General features: G+C 40.6%; 2 protein-coding genes across 11 annotated transcripts in view; both read right to left on the bottom strand.

Annotated features, from left to right (window-relative positions):
- Nucleotides 1–1311, bottom strand: part of TAF2 (TATA-box binding protein associated factor 2) — an 82438-nt gene extending 81127 nt beyond the window's left edge. For 4 of the 9 annotated variants that reach the window (XM_082434121.1, XM_082434118.1, XM_082434119.1 and 1 more), the window contains exons 1-2: nucleotides 935–1310; nucleotides 460–513 (exon numbers count right to left, since the gene is read on the bottom strand). In XM_082434121.1, the coding sequence (XP_082290247.1) occupies nucleotides 460–513; nucleotides 935–1018 (138 nt within the window). In that variant the 5' untranslated portion in view covers nucleotides 1019–1310. Of the gene's footprint in view, nucleotides 1–459; nucleotides 514–934 lie in introns of all 9 variants that reach the window. The other 5 variants (XR_014255832.1, XM_082434122.1, XM_082434115.1 and 2 more) reach the window with 3 other exon arrangements.
- A 123-nt stretch (nucleotides 1312–1434) lies between these two features.
- On the bottom strand, nucleotides 1435–18008 carry DSCC1 (DNA replication and sister chromatid cohesion 1). 2 transcript variants are annotated; one of them, XM_082434130.1, is made up of 9 exons: nucleotides 17507–18008; nucleotides 15313–15481; nucleotides 12930–13064; nucleotides 10598–10688; nucleotides 8601–8739; nucleotides 8091–8143; nucleotides 7747–7901; nucleotides 5232–5380; nucleotides 1435–3798 (listed from the first exon to the last, which is right to left on the bottom strand). In XM_082434130.1, the coding sequence occupies exons 1-9, from the start codon at nucleotides 17683–17685 to the stop codon at nucleotides 3690–3692; spliced, it is 1179 nt and encodes a 392-aa protein (XP_082290256.1). In that variant the 5' UTR covers nucleotides 17686–18008; the 3' UTR covers nucleotides 1435–3689. The 2 variants fall into 2 exon arrangements, with proteins under 2 accessions (XP_082290256.1, XP_082290257.1); XM_082434131.1 differs by lacking the exon at nucleotides 17507–18008 and adding an exon at nucleotides 17166–17477.
- Between the last annotated feature and the right edge of the window lie 4872 nt (nucleotides 18009–22880).

The raw sequence follows: 22880 nt of genomic DNA on the forward strand, positions 1-22880 counted from the left end.
GGCAGTTTACTAGGTTTTAAACACCTCATCTAGAGCTTCAGTGTAAAGCAATGCCACCTAAACAAGGTCAGCCGAGAATCAGAAATCACAAGTGGCCCCTTAACAGCCAAGTTAAAAAGCCAGTGCACGTACCAACCTTAACATTTTTCATAGAAGAAATCTCGCTGTGGACTTATTCTTCTTTCATACACGATTCTAAGATGTTTGGTAATACAGACTTTCATACTCCACAACAGATTAAAAGAAATAAAACTTTAATCAGGAAACAGGAAGGAAAAGAAAAGGAAAGAGAGAATTGAGGTGGCAGCCAATGCAGCACAGCCATGGCCCTTAGAGTCATATAGACTTTTGAATTCTAATTATTACCTATTCTCGAAACACAGTTACCCGGACAGAAAAGTTTCTAAGTACTGTAAAGGAAGGACTGTTATTGCTTATAACCGCTGAGAATATACTTACCACAACAGATTTTCTCTGGAAGTTTATGTTGTTGATGCAGACGACCTGATGAGTTGTACATTAAAGAATAAAGAAAATATTTCAGTTATTAAATAATGCATAACTCTATCCAAGTATAAACAAGAACTGTGCTCTAGGCAGCTCAGAATCACACTTATCTGTCATGCTAAAACCCTACAAATTAGGGTAACTTGCCCATTTTAAATTTATCAACAGCCACGAAAATAAATTTCTTTGGACAAAAATGCAACTTAGTACTTTACCAAAAAGGTTTATTAACCTGCAAGAAGCAGTAGATCTGCTGAATTACACTGTCATTCAAACCATTTTCGCCCTACAAACACCATTCCCATCACCATGAGTGGCTCCCAGTTTCCCACTAGGCCTCCCAGGCCCACGAAATCAGTTTCAAGCAATCACAAAATATAACTAATGAAGACCAAACGCAGAAGAAAGGGAGATGAAAAAATACTTATAATTTATAAGGCCTTGGGCTTTCAAAGCCCTTGTCTCCTTTCTTCCTGTTCATTCTGGCGGGCTCTAAACCAGTCGGCGGCATGAAGGGATCCCGCGGAGCTCGGCTTCCCGGCTTCACGGGGGGCGGCGGGGCATTACCGGTCTCCGGCAGCTGACACTCCCCGCTCCCCCGCGCACCCAACAGTCACACCCCGCGGCCGGGGCTCCCTCGGCACCCACTCCCGGCCCTGCCCGATCTGCCGCCGCCAACGCCTCCAACTCGCTCCCGCGATTCGGCTCCGTCAGCTGTCTCCGCCGAGCTTCTGTCACGGAGATGCTCCTCACACCAACCCCCGACTGCGCCAGCCAGCCGACATCTTGCCGCTCACCTCTGACCTGCGACGTCAGCGGAAGTGGGGCAGCCGTGGGGGCAGGAGTCGGAAGTTATGTGTCAGTGGGCGGGGCTTGCCCGCGTGACGGAGTTTTTGTTTTCGTCTTTTCGTATACGGATGGTGGGTGAGAACTGTTAAAATTTAGGAAAGCGGCCAGAGATATTTTGTGGGTGAGGCGAACACAGAGAGAAGAAGGAAACACTAAATTTTAGAGGAATAAAGATCTAGCGCAAACATATTGAACAGTATGGGGACAAGGTTTTCGAAGAGCCAGAGGCTGGGGACTAGGAGCCCGGGAAATAGGAAACCAGGAGAGGTGTGCCTCTGGTCCGCTGTGTGAAAAGACACCATTAACTCTCTGGAGCTCAGTGATTTAGGCTGTAAAATACGTGATTAGACCTCAAGGAGTCTAAATCGAATTCTGGAGTCCTCACTAGGCACTGCTGCCTCAGTGTTTATTGAAAAAAACAAATAAAATTAGTGGATTATATAGACGCAGAATTTATTGAAACACCGGACAAATATTTTGAAGGCATCGTATTTGCATTTTATGCATGAAAATAAAACAGTTGGAAATTCCAATAACAGCTAAATCTTGGTTAATTGTGGATTATGCAGTTAAAAAAAAAAATTAACTTCGGACCAGATTTAACCTTGGCCTACCCCTTCCAACTGTCTTGGTGACAAGTTCATTAGCTAAGTTAAAATTAATTTGAACTTTGGTCTAAACGAAAACACACTAGGAAAATAAAGATGTAAAGGAACTTTATCAAGCATTCCAAAACCAGCCAGAGATTACTTGTAGTTTTCGAGTATTACCTGTGTCAGTACCCTTTATTATAGGATTATAAACTACTGTTAGCATTCATTTAAGATTAGTACTGAAATGGGTCTTCTTGAATTATAAACTTTAACACCATTTTGCATGGAAGATGGAGGATATTTAGGGAGATAGATGCAATTGGGTTAAAGAGAGGTCACTGGGTTAAGGAAAGAATGGGAGACAAAGAAGCAGAGAGGGAGTATGCAAACTTTCATCCCAGAGTGCATATCTGAGGTGGGAAGTAGATGGGCCCCTGGGCTGGACACCTGGTGTCTGTCAAGTGAAGTAAAATTGAAGCTTTGTTTTCCCCCCCATACTCCAAGGACAAAGCTAGTGGCAGAAGCTGACCTCTGCTGATGTAAAGAGATAAGATGACCACTCCTGAGGTCAAGGAAATTTCCCTGACTGCACAGGCACAGGAAAACTCCTTGGAGGTCAAAAGAGAGAGGGGTGCCACCCATGATAAGTGTGGACACATCCCCACAAGCCTCTGCGGTGGAATCCACCTTAGCAAAAAGTTGGGCATGCATGTTAGGGAGTGTCCTAGAACAGGTCAGCTGTGGGAAAAGAAACAAGATAATTGGCCAAAGATAAACAAAGACCCGGAAAAACTGTCCTATGTAAGTGATTTAAATCACCTCTTTACTGCCCTCCTCCTCGGTAGGGAGGACACCCACACCCTTTCTCTCTAGGTGTGTATTTCTGCCTTGCTTCTGTCTTAAACAATCTGTTCTTCTGTGTGCTCTCCCACTTGTGCCATGTCTCTAATAATAAACTTTGTACCTGTTTTGTACAGTTTTTGCCTTCTAGAAACATTCTTGCTTTCAAATCGGGCAAGAGCCAGGGGAACTTTGCTTCTAGCCTGTAGCCCCTGCTGGACTAGTGGCTAGGGATCCCTGGTTTTCATCCAGGCTACCTAGGTTCAATTCCTGGGCAGGGAACTAAGATCTCTCTTTAGAACCGCTCACTGCTGTCTCTCTGAAATCATATCTACATCAGCCAGGTGAACAGGAGCAACTGTCAAGCCAATTTCATCAATATAAACAACTAATTTAGATAAATGATATAGCATCATGTGACTTCCTGTTTTGGTGGAAAGTCAAAAGTAGAGGGGAACTGACTTGAGAAATGACATTTAAGTGAATAAATAATTCTCTTCTAGGAAACTATTTAGCTCTCTGAAAACTTAAATTTATTAATAATTAGAAAGTCAAATCCTAATGAAAGAAATGCAATTTTAAATATAAAAAAAGCAAAACTGTTAATTCTATAAATAAACCCACAAAGACTACTAAGAGACACGAAATACAGGAACTAACACTTTCTTTTGTCCTTGTTTTCACTGTGTACATAACACAAATATAACCTGAAAGATATAAAATACCCTATTACGTTTAAGAAAAAAAAGAGCAGTAGTTTTAAAATGCTTAAGAGGAGGAGAAAAATGCCTCAAAGAATTAGGTTTTTAAAAGTCTGGTATACAAATACATAAAAAGTTTTCTTATAACCAGCAACCTTACAAAGCAACTTTAGTCGCAAAGACAAGACTGTTGTTCTTTTTAAGAAATGGGTCTTCTTGAGTTATAAACTTTAACACCATTTTGAATCGAAGATCGAGAATATTTAGTGAGTAATGCACCAATGGTTTGCTTCTCTCCACACAAATCTCTGTGGGAACGGTAAAAAAATTAATGAACATCATAAACATTCTAGGGAACATAACACAATTTTCACAGCACTAGCTGTTTATATCTCTCCCCCCCAAATCCATCTTTCCAACAAACATAAGGGTGTGTATTTGTGGGAGAGATAGGGTAGGGAGAGATTACTAAGCCATAACTGAACTAGGTACATTACATGTATGTATTATCTCCAAACTTCACAGTAAGAGTAATGTATTATTTAACCCCATGTTAGATATGAGGAAACTGAGGTTCAGGTGGTAAAGGATGGAGCCAAATTTTGCAGCCGGCTCTGTAGGTCTCTAAAGTCTGTGTCTTTTCCATTATATCACACAGGCTTCCAAATCAGACATAAAAGCAATGTGATACAGTGGGGTCTAGACTCAGAGAACCTGGATACCAGGCTACCTGTGTGAGCTTATCTAGGTTACCTACCCTACCTGAATTTTAGCTTCCTCTTCTGTACCTCAAAGGAGAGAAGACTTTGACTGGAACATCATGAGGGAAGGGAAGATATGGGAGGACCTGAGCTGGAGAAGGGATCAAGGGAAGATCACATAGGGCCTTGAAGAACATGAGAGGGAGTTGTAATTTAATTGTACATATAATGGGAAGCCAGTGGAGGGTTTTATTTCATGGAAAAGCATAATGTGATCTAAGTTTTAAATAATGGAGGCAATGAGTTGATGATTATGGAAGCTAGGTAGTAAGTACATGGAGGATTCCTTATATTTTACTGTTACTTTTGAATGTTTAAAATTTTCCAGAAGTTTAAAAGGGGGGAGAGGAGAAGGGAGCAAAAACTAAAATAATCTTTGCAGATTTTTGCCAACAAGGTATGACAAGACACAGAGAGGGTGCAAGGAGTACAGCGGGTACAGTAAGAGAAAGACTGACCCTGGAAAGCAAGCCGGGGAAAGAGAAGAGAGAGGCCCCGAGAGGTGGGAGATGCAGTGAGGAAGTGGTAGTGTTTATTAGTGGCTTTGAGGCTGGTTCTACAAGCAACCAACCTGAAGTGGCTTCAGGGCTAACTTGTTCTTCCACAGTCTGGCTTCTACCAGAATGTTAAAGTAAGGGAGTGGGAAAGAAAGAAGGTGGCCATCAGAGAGGGGTGCTTGCCTTAGAGTCATAGGAGGGTATATAGTTGACTGTCCCTCTATGAGCTGCAGTTTGCAAGGAGAAGAGCAAAGAAGTGATTCTAGAAGCAGTAGTAAGGAAGAGAGATGACATATACCCCACCTCCCAGATCAGTAGTTGTGACGAATGATAGAGAAGACAGCCACCACTGGAGAAAGTTTGGAAGGAAGCAGTGTCTTCCAGGAATACTCAAAAAAAAAAAAAAAAATTCTGATAATCTAAAACCCTATGCCACTCATCATAAGAAGAACAGTCAAAATCCATTTGTAAGAAATTACTTACTCAATATATGGAGCAATATCTTCTTCTGTCCACTTCTCCCTCAGAGAGAATAGACTATTAAAACGTTCCTGATTATCCTCAGGTAAATCATCTACTTTCAGCAAAAATATGATCTCTGGTCTTGAGTGTCTATCCACCAAGGCTAAACCCTATAAGAAATGGGAAAAAGGACAGTTCAAGTAAAGGTCAGATGTTTAAAAATGACTCATTTACCTTAACGTTTAGCTTAGCCCAAGGTATTTAAAACAATCTTCCACATGAAACTTACACAAACTACCCAGAAACTTACAATAGCCTTTTTCATAAAAGAGTTCCTCTAAGCAGTGACTTACTTTCCCTTCTGTAATCTGGCTTTTACTACCACCAATTTATTGAGATGGCTCTAGTTCTAAAGGTCACGGATGACCTGTCGTTGCCAAATCCAGTGGGCCCTTTTCTTGGATTCATCTTGCTAGACCCGTTTATTTTGTTAGTGTTGATCACTCCTTCCTATTTAAGCCTTTAAGCCTGCATCACGATCTCATTATTTTTCTCCTAACTTGATGTTGTAGTTCCCTGGCCCCCAACCCCATCCCTCTGCTTGTTTCACCGTCACTGTCCTGGGTAACCTCTCTAAACCCGTGACTTCAACCACCACTTACTTACAAATATTACAGTCATCAGCAAGTACCTTCAACTCAAATCCCTCTTCCAAGCACCAGACCTCTATATCCAAACCTATATATGCACTCATTGTGTTTGTCATCCAAACCTGTTCTCATCCTGCTAATCCTAGGGAACCAAGGCATCATCCTAGATCCCATTATTCAAACCCCACATCTAAGTGGTCACTAAATCATACAGATTTTAAGGCCTTAACATTTCTCTATCCTTTCCCCATCACCTATTTCTTTGGCCAATACTCTCTTAGTTAGAAGTGTTGGAAACCTAAATTTTTCATAATCCAGCCAAACTTCCATCAATCCATCCTCATTACTGTCATAGTGTTCTTTCCAAAAGGCAAAGCTCAACAGGTAGCATTTCTAACTGATGCCACTCAATGGCCCCAAAGAGCTTTCTAGATAGAGTTGAAATTCCTTAGCACAGTCCATAGTGTCCTTCACCAACTCACCAGCACCCTTCTCTCCAGTCATGCATCCCTACTGTGTGTCCCTATTTTTATCCCTCCATGCTCTCCTGGAACCTTCTCTCTGCCATTCCGTCTAGAGTAACACATGATCCTTTCATACTCGGCAGCTAAAACATTCATTCCTTCAGAAAATCATCCCTGATTGACCAGTCAGATGGATAAGCCCCTTCATTTGCTCCCATAACATCTTGTGCATGCTTTTCCCATGGCACAGATCACTCTACGTTGTCAGAAGAGATATATACATGTAATGTGCACCCCCATTGCCGGACCCCAGGCTGAGGACCTAGATGGCACCTTGTGTGATGTTTTCTGCTCAGCATCTAGCAAGGTGTTTAGATATAAAAGGAACTCTGTAAATATTGAGCAAATACTTTCACTTATTTAATAAATTCTCATTGAGCATATACTACATGCCAGGCAGTATGCTATATATTGGCAAGCAATAGTGAAAAAAATTCTATTAAAGTGGAGAGCAGGGAACCACATAATGAAACATTTTTCTGAAGCTAAGTGAGAGTACCATGAAGGAGAAATCCAGGGTGCCATGGAGAGTAAAACAGGAAGTATATTTTTTAGAGTAAAGGAAGGCCTCCTTGATGAAGTGACTCAAAGATGAGTAGGAGGTGGCCAGGTGAAACTGGGGAGAAGTTTATTCTAGAACAAAAAGCTTTGTGTAAAAGTCCTAGGGTAGGAAAGAGCTTGATGATCTTAAAAATCTGAAAGAAGGCTGGTATGCAGTGGACAGGAGAGAAAGTATCAAGAGATGAAGCTTACAGGGGATGGTATGAAGGGCCTTGTAGACCAAGATTTTATATATTTTATATTGTAAAATATTATAATACTCTGGATTTTATGTCTTAAATGCAATGGGAAATCATTAAAGTGATTTAAGCAAGATGTTCATCTAATCTGACGGACATTTTTGAAAGATCATTTTAGTAGCACTGCAGAGAATGGATTGGAGGTGGGCAGTTAAAAGTACAGAAGGTCCGCTTAGGGATGCTACTGTGAGCCAAACATGATAGTTTCAGCTAAGACAATGCTGATGGAAATGGAGAGAAAAGGAACAAAATGAGATACACCAGGTGGGAACCAGGATTAACTGTAAATGGGCCTGAGTGATCTCACTGAGTTGACAAATGTTCTAAAACTAGACTGTGGTGGCTGGTAACTCATTAAATTTACTACAAATCACCTGTGATATGTAAATTACACTTCAATAAAGTGGGATTTTGGGGGTTTTTTTAAGGATTTTTGGGATGTAGAATGCACTCCTAATGGGGGGCTAGGAAAATAAACAGGCTCCAAATTCAGTTCCAATACAGGCTTCATTTCACCTAGTAACCTGCTGAGTTACGGAGGTAATCACCATGGCGACCTCACCTTAAGCTGATCAAGCCTAGTCATCACTCCTTCAGGAACACTCTGTTGCCACACTTCTTGAAACTCGGCAAGATTGAATTTCACTGCATTCTGAAGTAGCATTTGTGCTGTAGCTCTGCATATTTTATCTGCGCTCAATTCAAAATAAACTTCACCTAAGTAAAATGTATCAGAGAGTTTCACATGGTCCTCTGACAACTAATTATACAACTCATTATTATACACAACTCATCTCCCATCACCCTACGGAGTTCTTATTTTTAACAGGAAGACACTTGAAAAAGGCATACCAATTTTAACACATAAGAGTTAAAATACCCGTTAAAATACTTTCCCAATCTTACCTTCCTCTGTATATTTCTTTCCATAACATTTAAGACAGTGTCCGATCATTTCCCTGAAAAATTTTAAACACTTATTTGAAAAGTTTTTCACATATTCATACACTATCTTTTAAACACCATTGCTAACTAGAAACTAAGATATAAATTTGAAATAACTAAAGGATTTTGGTTGCCAAGTATAAAACTTTACATTAGAAACTAACTAAAATACACTGGAAAGTTACTATATACTAGGGCCCATGCTAAATATTTTTACACAAATTATATGAGCATACCTTTATTATAAAATAGCTTAAATTATTCCTTTATATTTTTTATGGCAGAGAAAAAAAAGATACACATTTATTCACCCCAATGACCAAAATTCCCAAGTCCTTCTTGGTTGTATAGTCTTTAGATTCCTATAAGATATCAAAATATAAATAGTCTATGCCCCGGGTTTAGTCCTACCCTGAAAATAATTTTCTTCCCCTTAAGGAAATCTGGAAGGACAATGAATAACATACTTACTCTGTCTCTAATGGTCCAAGTTCCTGAAGGCATGTATTCAAGGGAACTTTATTAAAAGACCAAGATTCAGAATCCACAAGCTGAGTTATGTGATTCAGAAGTTTCATCTCATAATCAAATTCAAGAATCCTCCAATAACCTACAAATTCCAAAAGTTATATTTACCAAAGGACATTTTTAACAAATGAATTGGCTGATAGACTGATAAAGCAGCAGTATACTCTTGCCCACTGCAAAAAAGAGACATGAAAAGTCCTAGCTTTCTTTATAAACAATGCTTCTGTTTATGCTTGTCTCCTGATCATTACAAATTGTGTCTTATGGGAGATCAGATGGTTTTTAAAGAGTACTTTCCATATGGCTAACATTTTGATTTTTTTCCAAATGCTTTAATACTCAATTATCTCACAATAATCTTGTCGTTCTAAATGGAAATATGGAAACCTGTAGCTGGTACAGTCATTTCATTAGAACGTCATACAAATGAGGTGAAGGTCATAGATTGGATATCCCACACAGTGATCTCTGCTATGGGGCACTGCCCTGGTTACAACCCTCATCTCAGCTATCTTGGAGAGGTGTTCTCATGCTCATAAAGAAGTCTAGCTCATTTAGAGATAACAGACTCAAAAGTACAATGTGGACCAGTGGCAAAATAAAAGCTAAGCCTCAAGATACATTTCCCTATTCCTGTGAAAGACTATGAAATGCCATCTTATAACCAAAGGCACTACCACCACCCCTGGAGAAACAAATCACGTACACACCCACCAAATCAAGTACACTCACACCAAGGGAGAATGTTCCTATTCTTACTCTGAAAAAATAAAGGCAATGTTAAAAAATGGAATGTGTGATGTAAAACTGAAAAAGAAAACTAGGAAAAAATAATCTTTGCATCCCCACACACACATACCTCCCAAAATGTTATCCATTCCCATGCAATAAGTGAATAATACAGAGGGCTGCATTAAGCCCATTGGTTCTTCTTTTTTTTTTTTTAAGCTTAACATTCATGGTACCCCCTATACCATAGTAATTAGAGCAGGCATCCACAATTAGAAACTTTATGTCCGATGCTTAGGACCAAATATGTCTCAAGGAACCACAACAAAGAGCTAAGTGCTTCCAGTTAGTTCTAAAGTCATCTGCAACTGCTTCACTCAGCAGAATTCACCACATTTGAGAGTTACAGTCTCACAAAAGCTAATCTTGCTTGGAAGATTTAAGAGTGCATCCACCAAACCATGCTAATTTCCTCCTTCCTAACACATGGGTGCAGAATTACTGCTTCTCTAGGCAAGCTTAAGAGGGCTGAAAAATGCACACAAACATCTACTCAAGTATTACTGCAGGCCCAGATGCCAGAAAAAAAAAATAGCTCCTACTCTACCACTCCAGACCAGGAGATAATCAAAATACAAGATACTACTGGGTTTCTCCATCAACCCCTGAGACCAACACATACCACTACAACTTTTATACAGGCTTCTTACATAAACTACTTAACATTCAAAAGTATGTTGAGTTATCACAAGAAGAAACACATCTTCCAAGCAATTTGGAAATACAGTGAGTTAATTCTGAACCAGGAGTTCAAGTACCTGGGTTTTATGCCTTATCCTGTCACTAACTCAACATGGAACCCTGGACAGGTCCGTTTCCCTTCCTAGGCCTTAGTTTCCTCACCTATTGAAAACAATGAAGGGATTAGACTACCTGATATCTAAGACCTTTCCTGATCTAATATGGTTCTTCTATTACCACTCAGTCCAAAGAAAAAGGCCTGTAAGAAGTGGAAAAAGTCACTGGTCAGAGACTGTAAAGGTGATCACATGCAGTCTCTACCCCACACCCCAAAATACAAATATCATCATCTCTGAGCCCAAAAAGTTAAATAAATAGCATGGAACAGCAATAAACAGGTGAAGATGTCCAAAAATGTCTCTCATATGATGCCCAATTCCATCATTATTAATAATAGTAAGTCATGCTACCTCCAATCTCACAGGCATTTAGAACTTGTAACTGGGCCATTATTTCTTCCTCACTTGCCTGAATTTGATCAAGCAAATCTTCAGTTGTATACTGAAACAAGAAAACAAGAAAAAAAAAAAAAAAAGCAAGCACATTTTAAGGCCAAAGAATTTTTTTTAGATTTATTGAATAAATACATAGAAGAGATTAAGGCAAGGTACCCTAGTTTAATTTCTTTTGTTAATCTGTAATGATTACTACATAAAATCAGTGGATTCTTAGAAGAAAACAGAGGATAACTCTTTGTGATTTTGGCTGTGGCAATGGTTTTAGATATGATGCCAAAAACACAAGGAACAAAAGATAAGACAGATAATGTGGACTTCATCAAAATGAAAACTTGTGTATTTCAAAACATCATCCACACAAAAGGACAAATACTGTATGATTCCACTTACATGGGAGATTTGGCATAGACAAATTCACAGAGACATAAAGTGGAATAGTGGTTGCCGGAGGGTGAGAGGCAGAGGAAACTGGGGAGTTAGTGCTTAATGGGTACAGAGTTTCAGGTTGGGAAGATGAAAATTTTCTGTAGATGGATACTGGTGATGGTTGCAGAGCAATGTGAGTGTATGTAATGTCATAGAGCTGTACGGGTCAAAATGATTAAAGTGGTAAATTTTATGTTCTGTTTATTTACCACAATTTAAAAAAATCAAGAAAAGACAACTCATAAAATAGGAGAAAATATTTGCATATCATATATCTGTCAAGGAGCTTGTATTTAGATTATATAAGGAACTCTCCTACAATTTAGTAATAAAAAGATAAATAACCCAATTAAAAATTGGGCAAAGGGGTTTCTGTATAGGCATTCTCCAAAGATACAGAAATAGTCAACAAGCACGTGAAAAGATGCTCAACATCATTAGTCATTAGGGAAATGCACATCAAAACCACAATGGTACCACTTCAAACCCATTAGGATGGATACAGAAAAGACAGATAGTAACAATTGTTGTCTAAGATGTGGAGAAACTGGAACCCTCATACAATGGAAATGTCAAATAGTACAGCCACTTTGGAAAACAGTCCGGGAGTTCCCCCAAAAGATTATACAGAGTAAGCACAGGGCCCATCAATTTCACTCTTAGGTATGTGTGTGTGTGTGTGTGTGTGTGTGTGTGTGTGTATATATATATATATATATATATATATATATATATATATATATTTCTCTCTCCAAGAAAAATGAAAACATAGGTTCCCTAGAAACTTGTACATGAATGTTCGCAACAGTGTTATCCATAATTATCAAATAATAATATTCAAAAAGTAGAAACTACCCAAATGTCCATCAACTGATGAATGGATGAATAAAATATGGTATATCCATAAAATGGGGTATTATTCAGCAATAAAAAGGAATGAACTACTGATGCATGCTACAACATGAATGAACCTTGAAAACAGCATGCTAAGTCAAAGAAGCCTGTCAGAAAAGGCCACTTATTGATTCTATTCATATGAAAGGTCCAGAAGAGGCAAATCAATAGAGACAGAAAGTAGATTAGTGGCTGCCTAGGGTTGAGGTGGGAGAGAGAAGGAGGGAAAGGTAGGATTAGAAATTAACAGCTAAGGGGTACAGGGTTTCTTTTGGGGGTGGTGAAAATATTCTAAACTTCACTGTTGTGATGATTGCACAACTCTGTTAATGTACTAAAAACCGTTGAATTATATACCTTAAAATGAGTAAATTACTTGGTATATGAATTATATCCCAATAAAGCTGTTACAAAGAAAAAAATTCAATCAATCAGTCAAACTTCTAATACAAATACAGTCTTCAGAATACCAGTAGAGTTCTATAACTTTGAATTACATTTAAAACTTAAAAATTTTTTTACCTGGTTTATAAATATTTTTCCATACTTCCAGGAATTAGTCCATTCTGACTTTCCATTTTCATAATGTCTTTTCTCAAGAGCTCCTAATTATAACTTTTAATTAAATAAATTATTTTAACCTCTAAAAAACTATTATTTCTTAGTTAGGAACATGAGAAGCTTTCAGCTACATAAATGTCACCATGATATCTAGGACTTGCTTTAAAATACTCCAGAAAAAGAAAAAAAACAAAAAAGGTGGAAGGCAGCAGGTGGACAGAATAAATGAGATTGACAAAATATTGATAGATGTTCAAGAGAGTGATGAATATATGGAGGTCTTTCTGTTTTGGGGTATGTTTGAAATTTTCATAATATGAACTTTAAAAAAAAGTCAGCATTAAGTGTCTCTATAGCTCTATTTTTTAAATTCCAAATTAAAAAATGAAAATACTAGTCTTACTTTTGAGTGATTTGAATCCTTTTCTTTTTGACTGTCAGGTCCTTCATAGGTATTTTCCATCAAAAGTTTCTTTAGCTTCTTTAATTTAGGTCTACATCTTCTTAATTCCCAGTAATTATTAGAAAAACCAAAGATCTAGAAATTACAAATACATCATAATCATTTAGGGGCCATTCTAAAAGAAAACTTCATATAAAATTTCAACCAACCCATCTGCCCTCCACAAGAAGCAAGAAAAGGGAGCCAAAGTATTCTGCTTTCTGCTGAGAAGGCCCCCATCCAGCCACCTCAAGCAGATGGATGGGTATCTTCAGGTAACATCTTTTCAATCCCCAGTTAAGAAGACACTGCCAACATAGTGAGAATGCATAATTAAGCTCCGTATCTCAAGTATACTCTGGAAACTAGAGTATGCCCAGAAAAGAATGACCAGGATGGTGAGAATTCTGCAAACCAGGTAGAAACACAGAAGAAGAATATCTTTAGGCTGACAAACAGAAAATAAAGAAAAAGCATTATCACAGTCTTCAAACAATTAATATATGATAAAGGGAAGGGGGGGAACCCTTGTTCTGTGTCGCTCATGATGTTAAGGAAGAAAGACTCCTATTCAATACAAGAACTTCCCACTAGTTAGAATTGCAACTAATTCCTTATGGACTTGTGAAACAGTGAGAGGCTTATCACTTAAAGAAATCCAGGTGACAGTGGCTAAATGATGGATAAATATTTCTTATCCCTCTCTGTATCTCCAGGATTTGCCCAATGTCTAGCACTTAGTAGCTGCCCAATAACTGTTTCACATGAAAGAAGGGAAAAACGCAGAAATGGATTGTCTCTTTCCATCTCTAACATGGAAGGTCAGGGAATGCATCTACTCTAAAACTAGTAGAAGCCTTGATTGACAAGACAAGGCCCAGAGCCTAATGGAGATGCTGCTGAATCTAAGAAAAGTTTAAGGACCAAAACACAAAGATTGATTTCATCCACAGTTCACAAATTGGCAGCCTGCTGGCTGTATCCAATGCACAGATGTTGGTGTGTACTTTTGTGTTGGGGAAAAAGGGAGGTCTAGTATAGAGTTTTCATTAGTTGCCAACATTGAAAAATAAGATGTTGCTCCCCAAAATCTAAATTTTAAGCTTCACTTGGACAAAAGAAATCAGAAGATCTGGCAATGCTGGGCCTGCTTTCCCACAAGGCCAAGAAGTGCCCATCCACTTACTTGGGGCTTGTGTGCTCCAATCTGCCATAGATCCCCCATTCCCTATTACTCCTGAGACTGGGTATCCACTACCACTTATCAACACCAGTCTGCTTTGCTCACGTGCATTCCTTTCCCAGCCTTTTTAGGCATCTAAAGTGCAACCACAGATTTAAAAACTCTGGTTAGTAGAGCTTTGTTAAGTTTTACTCAGTCTCAGAACACAGAATTCCCATAAGAAGAGCTCAAAGATACTCACAGGTGTTGTTATACCCTCCCCCAAACACCTACAAAACAGGTACATGATAAGAAAAATAACACCTTTTCCAAAAGGATGAACTGTCCATATTTCTAGTTAATTACAATGAAAGACACAACCCTACAAAAAACAAAATACAATATTTACTGGCAGTTCTTCTGTTCTATCAACATATATGAATCACTGAAATGTCCCAGTATTTTCCCTTATTTCTAGTCCAATTCTATTTTTAGGAAGTAGCTGGCCTAAAGTTTAATAGAATTAAAGGCTGTGCTTTGATTGTATATGTGTAACAATCTAGCCAGGATGGAGACTTTGGTTTCCTATCTGCCAACAGCAGTCTCCAAAATAATTAAAAATTTGTTATACATGGCTATGAATAGTAATGAACTAAACTAATTTCAAAGGTGAAAAACACACTTCCCTCAGAAACAAACTTCTTCATTTCTCTGCCTCATCTAATGCACTAGTTATGGTTTGAGGGAGTCCTTTCAAAACCTATCCATGGTAAAACTTTTAAAATGAGTCACCTAATAGCAAATTTTCTATATTACAGGAAATGGTCAGCTTATCTGGGACTTAAAAATCAGATTGGGATAATAAAGACAACTTTACATGACTCCGAACAAACAAAAATAATGCTGAGAAATTTCAGATTTCATTAGAGAACTTTTCAGATTCTCTATGATTGTACATTTCACACCTCAAGTTTGTTTGTTTGTTTGTTTTTGGCCACGCTGTGCGGCATGCAGGATCTTAGTTCCCCCGACCAGGGATCCAACCCTTGCCCCCTGTATTGGGAGCATGGAATTTTAACCACTGGACCGCCAGGGAAGTCCCACACCTCGAGTTTTTAATTAAACGCAAGATTAGCACATGTGTTGTCATTCTCACATAAATCAGGAAACAGAAGACGGTACCTCAGTGTGAATAATGTTACAGTGTGTCTCTTCCATCTTCATCTGGTCTGGAGTTTTACAACCAGGAATAAAAAGCAACATATTGGAAGTGTCTGCTATTTTCATGTCATATGTTTTGTCTTTACTGCACAGAACGGCATTCTCATCCTTATCGCCACGAATCACAAGACTGCAGGAAAGTGGGAAAAGAAAATACTTGGTTTACTGAGACACCAATGGACATCTTCATTATAAACAGTTCCAAAATCCTCTAGGCTTCTAGAATTTAAAGCTAAGTCTTAAGGCTGTGTCTGGCCCCTGCTCTCATAGCCCTCCCATGAGCTCCACAGAGCAAGGCCTGGGCCAGTTGAGACCCAGAGGGGCAGCCGTGTCTGGCCTCACTAAGGAAAAATAATTCTACACGGGCAAAAAAGATCCAAGGAGGCCAAGAGGCCAAATGTTACCACGTGGCATCTTTGTGCAAACTGCTGGGAAAAGCATCCAAAAGCTTCAGTCAAGATTTCACAATTTTCTAAAATTACTGAAGCAATACTTCTCGAACTTATGTGTAGGCACGTTAGGGAACCTTGTTAAAAAGCAGGTCAGGATGCAGTATGTCTGGGATGGGACCTAGGACTCTGCATTACTAATAAGCTCCCAGATGATGACCATGCTGCTGGTCCTGGTACCCACCCAAGAGCTGTCCTTCTTGTTTTGGCCTGAGTGTCCCCTAACAATCAAAGGAGCACACGCTGGCCTAATCGTCACCTATGCTGCAAAGAAATCGGGACCCTGAGGAAAGAAAGCTGCAATGTTGAATGAAAAATATGAAAATGGTATGTTTACAAACTAGACTAAATGATGTCTCTGACAAAGGGTCACAGGTGGAAAAAAGCAAGAAGAAGGAAGAGGGGAAGGACAAAAGTGAGGAGGTGGAAGAAGAAAAATGATAAAGATAATGGAGATGACAAAAAAGGAGTTGATTCTAGTAGTTTTCCTTGTCTATAAAGTATTTAAACCTCCTGTACACAAGTCACTTCTTTTAATAAATAATAAAAAACCTGAAATAGAAGACTGAAAATATTTTTTTAAAACTAATCCTTAAGTGAAAATAAAAGGTTTTTTTTTAAAGCTTCTTGGTACTAACAACATTTAATAGTCCCAAGTACCTACTCTTAACATTTATTTCCACATGGCACTATCCCTGCTTTCAAATATTTTGTTTAATAAAACAACTACCCCTTCCCTCCGCAAAAAAAAAAAAAATATTAAAACACACATTTTCATTCTGGTTTTTGCCAGCTAGATTAACTATAACTGGACAAAGAAGATCCTCGCACCTGAAGTCTTTTCTCAAATTCCTGCCAACTCAGCTAGGATGACAACCTATGAGTGACGTTCTCCTTCAGTTCCCTTGAAGATACGTTATTGCTAGCATCTGAAGACTGGCCAGTTAACTATAACACGGTTAGATGAGTAAAGTAGCCAAAGTGAAAGCCTAAAGGATTCAATTAAAAAAGCATACCAGAGAACAAACTATACCTAATAAAATACAGGTGTTGGAGGAACAACAGAGCAGAACAGAGCCCCTAACTCCTCATTTCCCTCATTTCCAGGGACTGCACAAAGTTGACAGAACGGACTTCTCCTGTTTTTTAACCCATGGTCTTGCAGCAAATGTGTAGCTGACCTAGAATTAGAAAACAGCTTCCGATCCCCATTGAGTGACCCCAAGCAAGTCTGTTTTTTGAGGGCCTTCCACAATTACCAAGTCTGTAAAAATAGCTTTACACTCATTCGCCCCCAGTCCTATCTACTGAGTAAAATACGTATAAGTAGCAGGCAAGAGGAACTCCATAAATACTGGATATTACCATTGGACTTTAAGATAGAATGGCAAAGCGTTCTGTGTAGTGCCTGGCCTCGCTGTTAACATTTCCAAAACTTCCCCGAGGTTCTATTTCCTGACTTGTTTCCGCTGACAGAGGCCTCCAAGACCAGCCGGACTAGTCCAGCTAACTGGACGGACCAACAGTGGCGCGGACTCCTCGGGAAAAGGCAGCCAGCTGGGGATCAGGTCACCGGCCTGCTGCGAGGGAGGTGGTCAAATCAATGCACCTCTCTGGCCCAGTCTCCCCATCCTGTGTTTCCCCGCAGGAAAATCAGAAGGTGGATGGCACGAGGCTGGAGGCGGCAGGTCCCGGCCCCGGCTCACCTGTGTCCTGCCTCAAGCTGCTGGCACAGCGCGGGCTCCAACTCGAGCAGGCAGAAGTCGCCGGCGGCTGCGCTGGCCCCGGGGCCGAAGCCCAGGCAGTGCACGGTGGGCAGCAGCTCGGCCGCGTTCAGCTTGGCGATCTGCAGGGTCGCGTCCACCTCGTCGCGGGTCCTCCTCATCGCTGCGCGGGTTCAGAGGGGGTCCCGCGGTGCGCGAGGGGCCGCAGGTTTAAGACAGGAGAATGAAGCTCCCCGGGCGGCCGCGACCCGGCGAAACAAACAAGAAATAGAACAGCGCCTGTTTTAAAAGCGCGCCTAGGCGGCTGGGGGCGTGTTTCCGGGGCGGAGCGTGCCGCGGGGGCGTCCCCGAGAGAGTCCGAAAGCTTCCCGGACTCGTGCCCTGCCGAGGACTGCCGGCTCACCCGAGGCCTAGCAGCGGCTGCTGGAAGGAAACCCGGCCTCTGCTGGGAGCTCTCGGCGGAAGCTGGCGGGAGCTGAGCTGAGACCCAGCGGGGCGCCACGTGGAAACTTCCCCCACCGCTTCCGCTGCCCTTCTCCCCGCCCTGTTTCCTGCCAATACCCCCATTTCCTCGCCATCCAAATAGTCGCGTCTTCCGCCAGTGGCGGGTCTTGCAATAAGCACTTTGCATGCATAATTTCATGAATCCTTCACCACAGCCCTGTGAAGTGGAGCCTTTTAAATACCGTTCTGCAAATGAGGCAGCAAGCTCCTTACCCCAGGTGGCACAGCCAGGAGGTAGTAAAGTCTGATTCCAGTCTAGTCTATTACGGCTCGAAAAATACCACACCGAGTTTGTGCAAACACCTTGGACCGGGAGTGAGGTCCTGGTAGAATTGCACAGGGCATCTCACTTCTTTGGGTCTGGGGACCACTCATCATATCTGGGAATCTATGGCTCGGACTAGATCCATCCATGCGTTGAGTACCTAGTCTGGGCTGGGTGGCAGGTGAGGGACTGAGACCCCGTGTCAAGAGGAAAGCACCTTCCTGGGGTAGGCAAGGCCCTGCAGTGTCCTGGGGAGACAAACTCACCACTACAGGATGTGTAAAGTGCTCCCTCGGCTTCCTCTAAGGTGTCTTCTAATACATCAAGATAAGATCTTCTACCAAACCTAGATCTTAGGCTGTGCTGAATGTAGCATTTTTCCCCAGAGCAGATCTACACAGGCTCACATACACGGTTTGCAAATTTAGATCTAATATAAATATTTGACTGCTTCTCTGCTATCTTTTTTTTTTTCTATTTATTGAACATTTTTGGTTTTGTTGCTTCTTAGTTTTTCACTGTCTTTCATTAAACTGATTTTGTTTGTTTGATTTTTTTTCCCTCTGGCGATTTGGAAGGTCTATATCCCGCCTCATCTACTACTGCTTCCCTCTTCCTCTTCAAGGCTTCCTCCTAACATCAGGCACACAGGCTTACAATAAGATCTTTCAGTGCCTCCCACCATTTGGGCCTCTGTTTGTCTGGCATGTTCTTCTCTTGCTGAGCACGTGTCTTTTATTTTATTTTATTTTTTTGCCGTGCGGCTTGTGGGATCTTAGTTCCCTGACCAGGGACTGAACCCGGGCCCTCACAGTGAAAGTACAGAGTCCTTGTTGAGCACTGTCTGATAGAACTTCCTGAGATGTTGGAAATGTTCTATATCTGCACAGTCCAATTTGGTAGCTACTAACCACAGGTGGCTTTTGACTGCTTGGAATGTGGATAATGTGAATGAAGAACTGCATTTTATTTTATTTTTACTATTTATTTATTTGGCTGCCCTGGGTCTTAGTTGTGACATGCAGGATCTTTAGTTGCAGCATGCAGGCTCTTAGTTGCAGCATGCATGTGGGATCTAGTTCCCCGACCGGGGATCGAACCCAGGCCCCCTGCATTGGGAGCTCGGAGTCTTACCCACCGGACCACCAGGGAAGTCCCTGAATTTTAAATTTTACTTCAGGTAATTTAAATTTAAATAATCACAGGTGGCTAGTGGCTACTACACTGGATCATTCAACTCTGGGTCAATAGTCACTTCTCAGAAATCTTTCTCTGACCTCCCTGATCACGTCAAGCCTGTCAAATATATATCTCATGGCAACAGGTACCTCTCATGCCTAGATTTTAAGTAAGTTGTAATTTTACATTTGTGTAATTACTTAATGTGGGGGTTTTTTGTTTGGTTGATTGTTTTGTTTTTTTTCTCTAAGACTGTAAGCTATAAACTTCACTAGGATGTTTTCAGTCATCATTAAGCAGAGTGCCCAGCACATAATGGATCTTCATATATATTTGCTGAACAATTGAATGAGTGAATAAGTGAATGAGTTGTGATAATGTTTACCTCTAAGGAGGGGAGTGCAGGGGGACATCAAAAAGGATTTCTGGTTTTTCTTTACTGTATAAATTTTAACACTGAGAGCATATACATGCATTAATCATGTGTAATAAAATATATTTAAAACATTTTTCCTCAGTATTACAAAACCTGACATATGGAGACTTTCCTGGCAGTCCAGTGGTTAAGACTCTGCACTTCCACTGCAGGGGGCATGGGTTCAATCCCTGGTCAGGGAACTGAGATACTGCATGCCTCATGGTGCGGCAAACAAAAACATAAAACCTGACATACAGACAAATAACTTCAATGGACAGGTAATAAATCATACATGAGTGAGGAAGGGAGGGAAGAGGGAGAAAAAGAGTTCCTGGCACAGATTGAAGGGAGACAAGTGTAGAAGGAGACTAGTAAGATCTTAAATGATTGATGAGGGTGGCTGGGCTTGATAAATAATTTTTGAGATTGAAAGGACAACAGTGGCTACTTGATTAGACATGGAGAGTAAGAGAGGGAAAAGAATGAAGGATGAATTCTAGATTCCTGCATGAGCAACTGCATCCCCTCATTTACAACATATTGTAGGAAGGGTAGGAATAGGTTTGGAGTCAGATGAGTTCTGGATTTGATACGTGGAGATTGAGTTGCTATGAGAATATACATGTGAGGATCTAGAACTTGGAGTTTGAAAAAAGGTTTGGCCAGGAGCTAAAAGATAAAGCTTTTAAATGCACATATATGGTAATTATAAGGGTGCCTGTGAATGAGATGGGAGCTGAGCAGGACCCTGTAGGACCTTTCCAAGGACAGACCCCCCATCCCCTCTTCTCGTTTACAGATGAACTTTAGCCTCCTAGGCCTTTCCCTAGTTCCAAAGAGCAAACTTAATCAGAGAAGTGAGATAATACAGAAACAAAGGAAAACAGTCAAGCAAGACAAAATAATAATAGTTTAGCCATAAAACAAAATCAAGGATCTCTAGTTCCTCCTCAAGGGCTACAGATAATATCCTGAATCATATCCTTGAGTTGTTTTGCAGATACTAAAACCCCCATCAGGTGGAAGAAGTTAACTGCTGTCCACCAGCACATAGACCCCAGACCAGTTGGAACAAGAAGGTTGATGATGTTGACTCCTAAAATACCACCCAGTTACCCCGCCACCACCCAATCAGAAGAGTTGTATGTAAGCTGATCACACATCCTATGACTCTCTTCCTCACACTGTCTTTAAAAACCATTTCCTGAAAAGCCGTCAGGGAGTTTGGTCATTTGAGCATGAGCTGCCTGTTCTCCTTGTTTAGCCCCATGTTGAGCACCTCGCAATAAAGCTGTACTTTTGATGAAAACTCGGCCTCTGTGCACCAGTGCCAAATCGAATCTCAGAGACAGAGTTTTGGGTGAGGTAGAAAAGAATAGCATTATTGCTTTGCCAGGCAAAGGGGGACACAGTGGGCTCGTGCCCTGAAAAACTGTGTGTCCCAACCCGGGAGGATTTGGTGAGGAGTTTTATAGCAGTGGTTCGAGGGCGGAGTTGCTGATAAGCATCAGGGTGTGTGCAGGGCCTGCACTCCTTTAACCTGGCCTCAGTTGTTCTCCTGATGAGCTTCTGGAGGATATCAAACTGTGACCTTCTCTGGAATGAAGAATGCTAACATCTTCCATTTCTTGGGGGTTTTAGTTCTGTAAAAGAGCTCAAAGATATTGTTGTGTGTATCCCTTGAAGGGGAACCAGGACCCTGCCCCGAAAGCTGCACTATTGTTACTTGGCTGCTCCTCCCTTGTCTCTGCATCCCTTCCCTTCCCTGATTAGCAACTGTTTGAAAGGCTTCTGTGCCCAGGAGCCCCACAGGGTCCTGCTCAGTTTCACTTTTCTTCACCACAACCTGGTGTCAGTAGATTGGCTTTGCTGCACATCAGGCAAGCAGACCCAAGTTTGGTTTGGTAACAAGATCACCCAGCAAGAGTGTTATGTACAACTAAAAACTGGACTAAAGATGAAATCTCACCAAACAGTGGAGGTGGAAGCCTTGAAAGAAATACCTCCCTGGAGGAAAGAATTGCCCATGGTAGGAAAAACAGAATAGTGTCTTGGAAACCACATTACCTTGTATTTACTTAAAATCACTTCAGGTAAGGAAGTGCTGATTCAACAGCAAGATTTATTTCATTCTGTGGGAAATACAGTAGTTTAGATGTTAACTTCATATCCTTTATTAATTAAACTTTTTAGGCTTTGCTTATAGAACAGGATTTTCCCCACTAGATGGTGGTAGTGTTTCATGTTTCACAGAGTAGCCTGCTTTGGCGTTTTGTTCTCCATTGCCTTAGAAAAGAGAAGAAATATCTGTTAAATATTTACTGAGTCAAGTACTCAGGTGTGTATCCTGTATACATTATCTTCTGCAATCCTTGCAATAATGTAAGTCAGATCACAGCATTCCTCTGTTCAAAATCTACCAAAGGATTCTGATCACTTTCAGAATAAATTCTGACAACTTAAAGAAAAATGCACAATGAAAGAGTTGTGAATTTCAGTTTTATTCAGGATCTTATTGAGGACTAGAGCCTGGGAGACAACCACGCAACTCTGAAGAGGTAGGGGAAAAAGCAGTTTATACACGATTTTTGGCTAGGAAATGTGTGCAGTCAACCATACATCTTGGTAAAAGATGACTGCTGATCACAAAGAATAGATATCTCAAGTTAATGATTTTACTGCTTTTCTGTGTATGGGAAGATGCAATAATCTAGCATCATTGAAATTCTTACTGAGATATGCATCTATCTATCTAAGAGCCTGCTCATCCAAAGCATAGAATGCCTCATCTTGTTTTTCATCCTGAATTCCTTTCAGAGTACACTGGCAGTGGGTTATGACTTTACCCTTATAGAGCTGGGTGGTGAGCAATGCTCTTTGTCTTATTGATCTTAATTTTTCTGTGTCCACAGCCTCAAAGTTCTTATCGAGGCCCATAAGACCTTATACAATCTTCATCCCCTCCCCACCCCCTCACCCAGGTGCCCCTG

This window comes from Balaenoptera physalus, assembly GCF_965194825.1.
Source record: "Balaenoptera physalus genome assembly, chromosome: 17".
NCBI lineage: Eukaryota > Metazoa > Chordata > Mammalia > Artiodactyla > Balaenopteridae > Balaenoptera > Balaenoptera physalus.

What these genes read in the sequence shown, in the direction of transcription:
- DSCC1 (XM_082434130.1), bottom strand. Translation starts at nt 17,685, where the DNA reads ATGAGGAGGACCCGCGACGAGGTGGACGCGACCCTGCAGATCGCCAAG. An exon ending in AAATGCCTGTGAGATTGGAG is followed by an intron (nt 8,740 to 10,597) that starts GTAGCATGACTT and finishes TGGAATTTGTAG; the next exon opens with GTTATTGGAGGATTCTTGAA. An exon ending in AAAGAAATATACAGAGGAAG is followed by an intron (nt 7,902 to 8,090) that starts GTAAGATTGGGA and finishes CATTTTACTTAG; the next exon opens with GTGAAGTTTATTTTGAATTG.